Source organism: Mesoplodon bidens (assembly GCF_964165515.1).
Source record: "Mesoplodon bidens genome assembly, chromosome: 3".
NCBI classification, from domain to species: Eukaryota; Metazoa; Chordata; class Mammalia; order Artiodactyla; family Ziphiidae; genus Mesoplodon; species Mesoplodon bidens.
The window spans coordinates 143,292,646-143,305,962 of NC_138178.1; the positions used below are offsets into that span (position 1 = coordinate 143,292,646).

Here is a 13,317-nt window from a genome sequence, read left to right on the forward strand (position 1 = left end):
TAAGAGTGATGAGAGAAGACATCTTCATTTTGTTCCTGACCTTTAGGGGAAATCATTCATTCTTTTTACCATTGAGAATGGTTTTAGCTGAAGATTTTTATAAATGCTGTTTATCAAGTTGATGAATTTCCCTTTTATTCCTATTTTTTTTTTGAGATTTTTTTTTATTATTATGGAGGGATGCTGAATGTTGTGAAATGCTTTTTCTGCCTCAGTTGAATGATCATGTGATTGTACTTCTTTAACCTTTTACTATGTTGGATTACATTAATTGTTTTTCAAAGTTTGAAACAGCCTTGCATCCCTAGAATAAACCCCATTTGGTCTTGGTATGTAATTCGTTTTATATATTGCTGAATTCTGTTTGCTGACTTTTGGCTAAGGATCTTTGGAGTCTGTGTTCACATGGGAAATATTTGTGGGATTTTGTTTTTGTTTTTTGGTACTGTCTTTGGTTTCTGCATCAGGGTAATAGTAGATTCATAAAATCAATTTGGAAGTTTTCCCTCCACTTGTTTTCTGAAAGAGATGGTATAGAATTGGTATTAACTGTTCTGTAGATATTTGGTAGGATTTTCCACTGAAGTCATCTCAGCCTGGTAATCCTCCTGTGTTCCCATAAACCAGAGATCAGTAAACCTTTTCCATGAGGGATAGATAGTAAATATTCTAGGTTTTGTGGGCCAAGAGGCAAAATTGAAGATATTATGTATATACTACTATCACAAGAAAGAAAACATAGTTTTACAATTTTTAAAAATTTATGAAATCCAAATATAATTATAATAATTAAGTGCCATATTTGTCATACACATTTACCAATTTAAAGAATGGAATTGGGTGGGGAATGATTAGAGTTTACAGTTAGTATTTCTTGTCATCAAAATAAATTGTAAATGTTCATTTATTAATGCTGATTTGTATGGATTGTTTTATTTTTGCATATGTCTTTCCACTCATTGAAAAGATAGTTATTGGCGAATACTGATATCAGTCCATGAACAGATTAATTTTAATGGAGCACATTAATTATTTGGAATGTGGTTTTAGAATTCTATTAAGTTTTCTTGCCTTTTAACATGTACATTACATTGCAGAATAGTCACGTCCAATTGAAGATAAGGTGGAAGCTCCTTAGTTGCATAGTTATTAAGTGGATTTTAAAATATGAAAAAATTTCTTTCCACTTGCATCAGATCCAAAAAATGCTGCTCAAACTGTAGTTTGAACTCAGGAAACATATCTGTTGCAAATTTATTGGGAAAGGAGATTTCGCTTATTGTTTTAACTTTTCTCAGGGTGGGAATGTGTTACCTTTTGACAGCAAAGTGCACAACAGCTTGAAATTACTTAAAATTACTTAAGATTCAAACATCATTGGTAGTTGTGAAATGGTTATCATAGTATAGGTTTTACATATTAGCATTATTTTGGCTTGTAATTTTAGGTTGGATATATTAAGAAAATTACTAAATTTCCATCATGACAGTTTTTATCTTCACTTTGCTCAGTAATAGTTCTTTACTTAGTTTGCATCCTTTTTTAGGAGAATTCAGGGAACTTTTCTCATAGGAGGTAGAAAATGGTAGGACTTAAACATGGAAAAAAATATAAAGTGACATATGTGGATAGGTAATTGGTAATAGTCAAATGCATCTTAAAATGAATCTACTTAAAATGGGAACAAAATTTGGTGTAAGAAATGGATTAGGATCCTAATATTCATGTGGAATTGCAAGGGATGCTGAGTAACCATAAATATCTTGAAAAAGAAAAAGTTGAGGGACTCACAGTTCCCAATTTAAAAGCTTCTTACAAAGCTACAGTAATAGAAACAGTGTGATATTAGCATAAGGGTAGACATACAGGTAAATGGTATAGAATTGAGTCTAGAAATCAGCTCATGTGTCTGTGAGTATTTGATTTTTCAGAAGAGTGCCAAGGCCATTCAATGGGGAAAGAACAGCCTCTTTAGTAAATGGTGCTGGAACAACTAGATACCCACATGTAAAAGAATGAAGCTAGACTCTTACTTTCACACCATGTACAAACATTAAGTCAAAATGAATAAAAGACCTAAATATAAGAGTTAAAATTTTGAAATTCTTACAAGAAAACATAGGGGAAGTTCTTCATGACCTTGGATTTGGCAATGGTTTCTTAAATATGATACCAAAAGCACAAACTACCAAAGAAAAAACAGACAAATTGAACTTCCTCAAAATTAAAAACTGTTGTGCATTAAAAGACATCTAGAGAGCACAAAGACAACCTACAGAATGGGAGAAGATATTTGTAAATCATATGTCTGGGTCTAGTATCCAGAATATATAAAGACGTCTTACAACTCAACAACCTAATTAAAAAGTGTGCAAAGAACTTAAATAGACATTTCTCCAAAGAAAATATACAAATGGCCAACAAGCATATTAAAGAATGCTCAGTGTCATTTATCATTAGGGAAATATAATCAAAACCACAGTGAGATAATACTTCACACCCTACTGTTACGACTAAATTTAAAAAGACAGACAATAATGTCTGTAGATGTGGGGAAATGGAATCCTTGTACATTGTTGGTGGAATGTAAAATAGTGCAGCTTCTTCGGAAAACAATTGGCAAAAAGTTAAACATGGAATTTCCGTATGATCCAGCAATTCCATTTCTGGGTAAATACCTCAAAGAGTTGAAAACAGGTGCTCAAACAAATATTTGTACGTGCATGCTTACTTAGCCTGTTCACAATAACTGAATGGTGGAAACAGCTCAGACGGCCAACAAAGGATGAGTAGATGAACAAAAGTAGTACATACATACAATGGAATATTATTCAACAATAAAGAGGAATGATTTTTCTCTGTACATGGATGAACCTTGAAAACATTATGCTCAGTGAAAGAATCCAGACACAAAATGTCCTATATTGTATGCTTCCATTTGTATGAAATATCCAGAACTATTAAATCCATAGAGACCGAAAACAGACTGGTGGTTGCCAGGGACTGGGGGAAGGGAAGGGAGGATTAGGGACTGGCTGCTTAACGGGTACCAGGTCTTCTCTTGGGATGATGAAAATGTTTTGGAAATAGACCTGGAGGTGCACAACATTGTGAATGAACTAAATGTCACAGAATTGTGCACTTTAGAATGGTTAATTTTGTGTTATGTGATTTTCATCTGAATAACAAAAAATATAGAGATTTATCTTAAAAAAATGAAACCAAAAATTATTGAGTCAGTCTAATTTTTCTTATATCAGGTATTAATTGAACTATCTGATATATTTTCAAAATAAAAGGAATTAAGTGCTCATATTTTTTGGTATATTTTAAAATTACAGCTTAATGACATTTTCCACTAAACCTTTAACTTTCACACTGTGATCATAGAAAGGGACATTTTTTGAAAAATATGTATATGTTCCTAAGAACCAGCTCTTAATTTTGTGATATTAATCATTGGAACAAAGAGCATAGTAATTCCTTTTGTTGGCATATGCTGTGGGGGAGAAAGAACAACAGAAAAATATGATGACCCAACTGATTGATTTTGGTGTGATTTACACATGAAAAAAGTATGTTCACTAGCTTCTTAAAATCTACCATGTTCTTATTTATAATTCAAAAACAAGATTTGTTACATTGGTGAAATATATTTTATTTTATATTTTAAATATACTTAAATATTTTAAATATAGTTTTTTAAAAATAATAAATATATTAGGCAGATAAAGTTTCAGAATATTTGTTAAGAAACTATTGAATTTCTTTAGATTTCTTGCTCTGTTTTAAACTTAAACTTTGGATGGGATATGAACGTTAGAAAGTGCCTCCTTTAGCAAAATTCATTTTCACTAGCTGACTAATAAGCCTTTATAGGAGCAAAGGTTTATTCTATTCTAATTAAGCCTCCAAAACTTTCAGGCTCTTGAAGTTTTTAACTAAGCTCTCATATTTGCCAAATTTGGCAAGAAACTTTATGAGAACAAATTTTATGATATAATATAATTTCAATATTAGTTCAACGCAACTGGAAACCAACTTTTCTTATAGTGTGGCAACATTTTATTTTTTTCCTTTTGGCCCTAATTAGGAAATGGTGTAATGAGCATTTGTGTTAAAATTATGAAGAGCAGAAAATTTGTCTCAAATCAACACGTTGAGATCAGTGTCTGTTAAATATGGAGAGAAAATTATATATTGATCAAAATTACCTCATTGTGAAAAAAAAAGTGGGGGATACCTTTTTGGAGTTAATAATAAAACTGCAAACTTGATTTCAACTTCAGATCCTTTAAATGCATCATTATATACATTTTTCATTTATATTAGAGGCAGATTCAGATTTAGGGAGCTTATAATTTTGAGCTGTAAGAAGAGGGAATTTAAAATATGAATAAAATATTAAGTAATAGATTTTTGAAAGGAACAAGGCAAGTGTTATATTCTTTTTGCTCCTTATGAAGATTGAAAATGGCTAAGAGATACATAATAAAACTGTTAAATTGAAATAGGAAATAATCACTTAATATTTATGCTAACAAATACAAAACTTTTATATGAGTAAAATTTTATTTCATCTTTAATTTTGGCATGGATATTTTATCAAGGTATAGACTTAGATTCTAGATTCTTAGATTCCCCCAGCATTTTAACTATATTGTTCCATTGTCTTCTGTATTCCAGAGTTTATGTTGGATGCTCAGTTGCAAGTTTTATTGTTTTTCCTTTGAAGGTGATGTGTCATTTTTTTCCCATTGCTGTTTTTAAGATTTTCTTCTTATCTTTGATTTTCAGCAGTTTGCTGAGGGTGGTTTTCTTTCACATTTTCCAGTACAGGGTTGGCTATATTCCCAGAGTCAATGAGTAATGTATTATATCAGTCTTGGAATATTCTCAGCTGTTTTTTTCTGAAAATATTGCTTCTTCCCCATTCTCTCTCTTCTCAACTACAATGACATTAGCTGTTTGATTCCAACATGTCTCTTATGCTCTGTTCTTTTTTTTTTTTTTCTCCTCTTTTTGCTTCAGTTTGGATGCTTTCTGCTGATCTCTTCAAGTTCACTAATCCTGTGTTCTGCTGTGTTGAGTTGGCTAAAAATCCACCCACAGATTTCTTAATTTCAGATACTGTATTTCTCAGTTCTAAAATTACTATTAGATTCTTTTTCACAGATTTTAATTCTCTATTGAAATGTGAGAATTTTCATCTACTGTGAACATTTTTTGTATATCTTCTTTAACTTATGATTTCCTTAAAGTCCTTGTCTTCTAATTCTGTATTATCTGTGGGTTGGCATATACATTATTTTTTCAACTGTTTATTCGTCACATTTTGTCCGCCTCCTGTACTTTGTAATTATTATTGTATACCAAATACTGTCCATCATAGGATAGAAATTGATGTAAATGTTATTTTCTTTCAACATTATATTAGAAAGAAATGATTAAGTGTTAACCGTCTCAACTCAGCCACAAATTGAGCTGGGTGGTTTGAGTGACAGCTTTAGATATACTCAGTGTGCCTCTGGTTTTAAATGTCTTAAGGGCCAGACCTATTGTGTTGCAGTTATTCCTCTGTGCTGTGGCTTTGTACTAATGTACTATGAAATCGTTGGAGATTTTACTCTACCATTTGGCTTCTGCCCCCTTTTACTCATCTCCCCTCTCAAGGTGGGATGCTTTTGATTGAGAGCAAATATCTTGAGGGGAGACCTATTGAAATTCTGCACTGAAAGTGGTAGGCTCCATCTGTTGTAGTGTGACTTTAACTCCTAATGACTTCTGCACTGCAGAAAACATTATTTGCCCTGTGTCCCATTCTCTTCTCCTTCCCCCAGATCTTCTTGTGCAGTCCTAGGTCTCAGCAAATCTCCCAGAAGAAAACTGTCTTGTGGGTCCCATGGGATTCCAGTCTGTCATTTCCCGCCCAAGAGCTATCACAAACTATGCTGGTTTCTCTTTCCCTGGTAGTGTCCTTCTGTCCGGTTCTTTCGTCTAGATGGTAAATCCTCCCAGTAATGAAACAATCAGGAGGCTCAGCTTACCCAAGAAGAGATAGCACTTTTCTCCTAATTAATCCTTTTTGTATCCAAAGTTCTCCAGTGTCTTTAAAAATATGATTTTGGGGGATAGTTTATCTTTTTTTTTTTTCCTAGTTGTTGTGGAAGCAGTGACTTGCCACTATGGACTGGTAAATTAGTCTTGTAAAAGTAAAATAAAATTTAGACCCATATGTTTATTCTTTTATATATTGTATTTATATAAAGTCTGTATGCTTAGATTACTGATGTTATTGAATGTTAATATTTGCTATTCAATCTACCAGGCCCAGAAATTGATCATTCTTGATGTTTAGAGAAACCCTATCCAGAGAACCAATTTTAATTTCAAAATTCCTTTTGGACAGTAATAATTTAAATGAAATGTAAACAAAAATTAATTTTCTTTTTCTTTCCCCTTTTCCTGTTTAGTGAGTGATAGTTGCTTCAGGAATCTTGCAGAAGATCGCAGTGGGATAAATCTCAAAGATCTTGTACAAGATCCTTCTTTGTAAGTACTTGGTTTTCAGTATTAAGTGTAAATTAAAACTTTATGATTTGTGTGACTTTTTCCAGAAGAGTTGTAACAGAACTGATTTAAGGTTGAGTAATTTCTTGTTTTCTAACAATTTGTGTTACATATAGTGAAGCACATAGAACAGTTTCAACAGAAGTGAAGTTATGGAACACTTTCTGTTTAGAAATTGAAGAGATTTTAGAAGAAGAGATAAAGTTGTGATTAATGATTGACTTTCAAAGAGTATCTACTAATGGTTGATGATATCTTACCAATGTGGCAGTAGATAGTAGGCAGGGAAGATGATTAGTAGTTGTTTTGCTTGGGAAAGCAAGATTGAATTTGTTTACATCAATTTTAAGCTTTTTTGAATAATTAATAATAATCATTTGTAAGTATAATTACGAATGTAAAATGGTTATTTGTAATAACAATATACTTGACTGTATTGAATATATTTCTGATGTTTTACATTAGAACACTATGTATAGCACAAGATTTTTGAAGAGTTTTGTAGGTTTCAATTTTTAATATTCTTGCTCATGAGTCAGTTCCATTCTTTATCAGAACATATTTCATATCAGAATATAATGTCACTTTCTATTTCTATTTCATGAATCAGTTTTTTTCAGTTTTATATTAACTGCAAATCATGCATACTATCTTCTGTAGGAAAATATCCTTCCAGTAAGATCACCTTTTATTAAAAAAATATTCAATACTAGTTAAGCCCTGGGCAGCAGGGAAAGAAAATTGAGTGTTGGCAGATGCTTTCTTTAATGATACTTAATGCATTCAGTAAAATATATTATGACAAAAAATTACTCTTCCACATCAGATGTAATCTATACTCATCCAAATTTTACTAGTAATTCATTTAAAATTGGGTGAGGAATAAAACACAGGAGTGTGTTGAACCTGAAGGTTATTGATTTCCTAATGATTTTCCAAGTCATTAAAAAAATATAGTTACAAGACAGAATGGTGAAAATGATTGAATATTGAAGTTATTGTAATGAACTCATTATTGTAATGAGTTTCGAAATGAGTTTCCAATCCCAATTCTCTAATTTTTTTTAATGTCTCTTTTCCTCATTCAAAAGGATTGTCAATATTCTTTCTCCATGATTTTTATTGAAATGAAGATTGATAAGTTGTCCTTTCAGTTCTATAAATATTTAATGAAGAATAGAATTGTTCTATGTGGATATAAATATTCTAGTAAATGAATATTGAATAACATGTGCATGAGGATATGGGAAGAAACTTCACAATATCATTGAAAGATGTCACCCATTTGAATGGATAAAATAAATTATTCCATTGTATTATTTGTAAGGTATATTTTTGGTACGGTGGGATTATATATCTTTTTAATGCAGTCTTTTTGGAAAAAAATCAGCTTATATGGACTTCAATAATATAAAAGCTGTGGAGAATATACTTGAAAATTGGATTATAATAATGAGTTGTAGTGTTTTGAAACACTTTGATACTTCTTCCTAGAATGTAGAATAATATTCATAATGGCACCTATCACTAAAATAGGAATTTAATCTTAGAGAAAATTTCTAAGAGAAATTTATCTCAGATCACTACTGCATTGAGTGGACAAAATAATTCTAAGTCTCTGTTTTAAAGTAGCCAGATATCTTAATTTAACATCATTCTCTTAACTTGGCATTAGTCTCTTGGCATTAGTCTTGAATGTAAGAATTCAGTGAGCAAGAATTTGTCTTTGCCCTTGACACTTGGATTTGGAAAGAACTTTTTTCTTAATAAGAATTGTCAAAATGTACTATTAATGACTGTCATTCATTTTTTAAAGATAAATTTCTTACTTGCTGAAATTCTGTAGGGAAAGAAATGCCTGGTGTGGAAAACTAATGTGTTTTTTTTCAGTTGTTATCATGGGAAATATTTTGTTCTGAGTTACTATTCTATAGCAACATTAACTTAGTACATACCTTAAGCCAGCTACCTCTTTTCTGGCGCAGACTCCCAGACTCTTGATGTAATTCTTTACTGTTTGTTCATCAGTTCATGTACACTACTTTTTGGTTCTATATGAATTGTTTGTGTTGTAACATTAAGTAGAAAATATTTCGGAAATAACTTTTCTGCAAAAATCCCCTCAAAAAATAACTGGCATTTGATGAGTACTCCTGACTAGTGTAAGGGTTGCTAAAATTGTACAATATGTTAGGTTAATAAATGTTCCAAATAAAAAATATTATTAGAATAAGATATGTGTATTGAATGAATGCTCTATGTTAATATGCCTGGCAGATTTGTATTATGCTTCACCTACATGAGCTCCTGATGCTGAAAGGAGTTGATGTGTGAAGAAAAATTAAGTACTGTGTTTCAATCACTAATGCTGTTAGAAAGGAAGACAGAATAAAGAGAGAAGGAAAAAGTAGGTTGAGAAGAACCCAGGCTAATCTGATCAATATTGACACTCAGAATGGTGTGTAGAGTGTCTTAATCAGATAAATGAGCAGGTATGGAATATCTGTGGACAAAGTATAGTAATAAAACCGAGTTGTAGCCCTTTTGTTTCCTGGTGCGCGAGGAGAGGGCATTAAGAGGGCTGCTTGGGGAAGCGCCGGTGACAGGCACGAGCCGCGGGTAAGGCACGGACCTCGGAGACGGGCGTGGGCCGCCGCCGCCGCCGCCGCCGCCCGCCCGCCGCGGCCCGCCGCCGCCGCGGCCCGCCGCCGCCGCCGCCGCCGCTGCCGCCGCCGCCGCGGGGCCTGTGTGCGAGCGCGGGTCACTGTCCGCCCCGCCTTCCGGGGGGCCTGTGCACCCCGCCACTGCTGGGGTCCCCGAGACCCGGGGACGGCTTTCCCGGGAAAGCGCACGGAGCGCCACGGGCTGCTGCAACGTCACGCCGGCCTCTGCCGCCGCAGGCCCGCCCCACACTGCGCGCCCCTCCCTCCCCTCTGCCTGAGTGAGCCAGAGCCCCCGAATCAGCGGCTCCTTTAAACCCGTCCTGTCTGAGCGAAGAACGAACGCCCTCCGGCGACCTACGCGCAGAGGCGGGGCCAGGTCCAAGGCTGAGACCCGGGAGCTGTGAGAGCAGAGGCAGGGAAATCTCTCTGTGCAGCCTCGGAGGCAGCGGATTAAAGCTCCACGGTCCATTTGATGTGCCCTGCGTCTGTGGAGTGCATGAATGGACAGCGAATCATCCCAAATTGAGGAAGTGGACTTTGAGGACAAGATTTAAGACTTTCCCCCCTTTTCCTCTTTTTACAACGAATTATTCCAAATTAAGGAGGTGGACTTAGAGAGCAAGATTTCAGACTTCTCGCCCTTTTCCTCTTTTTACAACGAATTATCCCAAATTGAGGAGGTGGACTTGGAGAGCAAGATTTTTGATTTTTCCCCCTGCTCTCTTTTTGTGAATGTGTATGTGTAATCTTCTGTGTAAGATTCTCTCTGTATAGCTTTGCTTCCACCATATGTCTCAGGGTTCTATCGGTCCGTTTTTTTTTTTTTTTTCAATAATTACTTTCTAATTTTAATAACGCTACTATATTTCATACTTTATTCTATTTTACTTTACCTGCTCTTTCTTTTTTTCCTACTCTCCCTTCCTCCCTCCCTCCCTCCGCTCCTCCTTTCCTTCTTTCTTTTTCTTTCCTCCCTCCCACCCTTCTTCTTTCCACTTTCTTTTTCTTTCCTTCCTCCCTCCCTCCTGTCTTTCTTCCTTTCCTTTCTCCCTCCCTCCCTCCTTTCTTTCCTTCTTTCTTTCCATCCTTCCTCCCTCCCTCCCTCCCTCCTTTCTTTCTTCCTTCCTTCCTTCCTTCCTTTCTTCCCTTCTTCCTTTCTTTCCCTCTCTCTTTCTTTCTTCTACTAATTCTTTCTTTCTACTTTTTCTCCCTGTTACTCTGAGCCGGGTGGATGAAAGGCTCTTGGTGCTGCAGCCAGGAGCCAGTGCTGTGCCTCTGAAGTGGGAGAGCCAACTTCAAGACACGGGTCCACAAGAGACCTCCCAGCTCCACATAATATCAAGCAGCGAAAATCTCCCAGAGATCTCCATCCCAACACCAGCACCCAGCTTCAGTCAACGACCAGCAAGCTACAGTGCAGGTCACCCTATGCCAAGCAACTAGCAAGGCAGGAACACAACCCCACCCATTAGCAGAGAGGCTACCTAAAAACATAATAAGGCCATAGGCACCCCAAAACACACCACCAGACGTGGACCTGTCCACCAGAAAGACAAGATCGAGCCTCAACCACCAGAGCACAGGAATTAGTCCCCCCCACCAGGAAGCCTACACAACCTACTGAAACAACCTTAGCCACTGGGGTCAGACACCAAAAACAACGGGAACTACGAATCTGCAGCCGGCAAAAAGGAGACCCCAAACACAGTAACATAAGCAAAATGAGAAGGCAGAAAAACACACAGCAGGTGAAGGAGCAAGATAAACACCTACCAGACCTAACAAATGAAGAGGTAATAGGCAGTCTACCTGAAAAAGAATTCAGAATAATGATAGTAAAGCTGATCCAAGATTCTATTTCCATGATCCATAATCTTGGAAATAGAATAGACAACATGCAAGAAACAGTTAACAAGGACCTAGAAGAACTAAAGATGAATCAAGCATCGATTAAAAACACAATAAATGAAATGAAAAATACTCTAGATGGGATCAATAGCAGAATAACTGAGGCAGAAGAACGGATAAGTGAGGTGGAAGATAAAATAGTGGAAATAACTGATGCAGAGCAAAATAAAGAAAAAAGAATGAAAAGAACAGAGGAGAGTCTCAGAGATCTCTGGGACAACATTAAACGCACCAACATTCGAATTATAGGGGTTCCAGAAGAAGAAGAGAAAAAGAAAGGGACTGAGAAAATATTTGAAGAGATTATAGTTGAAAACTTCCCTAATTTGGGAAAGGAAATAGTTAATCAAGTCCAGGAGGCACAGAGAGTCCCATACAGAATAAATCCAAGGAGAAATACACCAAGACACATATTAATCAAACTGTCAAAAATTAAACACAAAGAAATCATATTAAAAGCAGCAAGGCAAAAACAACAAATAACACACAAGGGAATCCCCATCAGGTTAACAGCTGATCTCTCAGCAGAAACCCTACAAGCCAGAAGGGAGTGGCAGGACATAATTAAAGTGATGAAGGAGAGAAACCTGCAACCTAGATTACTCTACCCAGCAAGGATCTCATTCAGATTTGATGGAGAAATTAAAACCTTTACAGACAAGCAAAAGCTGAGAGAGTTCAGCACCACCAAACCAGCTTTACAACAAATGCTAAAGGAACTTCTCTAGGCAAGAAACACAACAGAAGGAATATACCTACAATAACGAACCCAAAGCAATTAAGGAAATGGGAATAGGAACATACATATCAATAATTACCTTAAATGTAAATGGACTAAATGCTCCCACCAAAAGACACAGAGTGGCTGAATGGATACAAAAACAAGACCCATATATATGCTGTCTACAAGAGACCCACTTCAGACCTAGAGACACATACAGATTGAAAGTAAAGGGATGGAAAAAGATATTCCATGCAAATGGAAATCAAAAGAAAGCTGGAGTAGCAATTCTTATATCAGACAAAATAGACTTTAAAATAAAGACTATTAGAAGAGACAAGGAAGGACACTACATAACGATAAAGGGATCGATCCAAGAAGAAGATATAACAATTGTAAATATTTATGCACCCAACATAGGAGCACCTCAATACATAAGGCAAATACTAACAGCCATAAAAGGGGAAATCGACAGTAACACACTCATAGTAGGGGACTTTAACACCCCACTTTCACCAATGGACAGATCATCCAAAATGAAAATAAATAAGGAAACACAAGCTTTAAATGATACATTAAACGAGATGGACTTAGTTGATATTTATAGGACATTCCATCCAAAAACAACAGAATACACATTTTTCTCAAGTGCTCATGGAACATTCTCCAGGATAGATCATATCTTGGGTCACAAATCAAGCCTCGGTAATTTTAAGAAAATTGAAATTGTATCAAGTATCTTCTCCGACCACAATGCTATGAGACTAGACATCAATTACAGGAAAAGATGTGTAAAAAATACAAACACATGGAGGCTAAACAATACACTACTCAATAACGAAGTGATCACTGAAGAAATCAAAGAGGAAATTAAAAAATACCTAGAAACAAATGACAATGGAGACACGACGACCCAAAACCTATGGGACGCAGCAAAAGCAGTTCTAAGGGGGAAGTTTATAGCAATACAATCCCACCTTAAGAAACAGGAAGCATTTCGAGTAAACAACCTGACCCTGCACCTAAAGCAATTAGAGAAAGAAGAACAAAAATACCCCAAAGCTAGCAGAAGGAAAGAAATCATAAAGATCAGATCAGAAATAAATGAAAAAGAAATGAAGGAAACGATAGCAAAGATCAACCAAACTAAAAGCTGGTTCTTTGAGAAGATAAACAAAATTGACAAACCATTAGCCAGACTCATCAAGAAAAAAAGGGAGAAGACTGAAATCAATAGAATTAGAAATGAAAAAGGAGAAGTAACAACTGACACTGCAGAAATACAAAAGATTATGAGAGATTACTATAAGCAACTCTATTCCAATAAAATGGACAACCTGGAAGAAATGGACACATTCTTAGAAATGCACAACCTGCCAAGACTGACTCAGGAAGAAATAGAAAATATGAATAGACCAATCACAAGCACTGAAATTGAAACTGTGATTAAAAATC

At 35.5% G+C, this 13,317-nt stretch overlaps 1 protein-coding gene across 3 annotated transcripts in view; it reads left to right on the forward strand.

Moving 5' to 3' along the window:
- Window positions 1-13,317, forward strand: part of GPHN (gephyrin) — a 639,047-nt gene that overhangs the window by 105,700 nt on the left and 520,030 nt on the right. For all 3 annotated transcript variants that reach the window (XM_081229975.1, XM_081229976.1, XM_081229977.1), the window contains exon 2: window positions 6,474-6,552. In XM_081229975.1, the coding sequence (XP_081086101.1) occupies window positions 6,474-6,552 (79 nt within the window). The remainder of the gene's footprint in view (window positions 1-6,473; window positions 6,553-13,317) is intronic.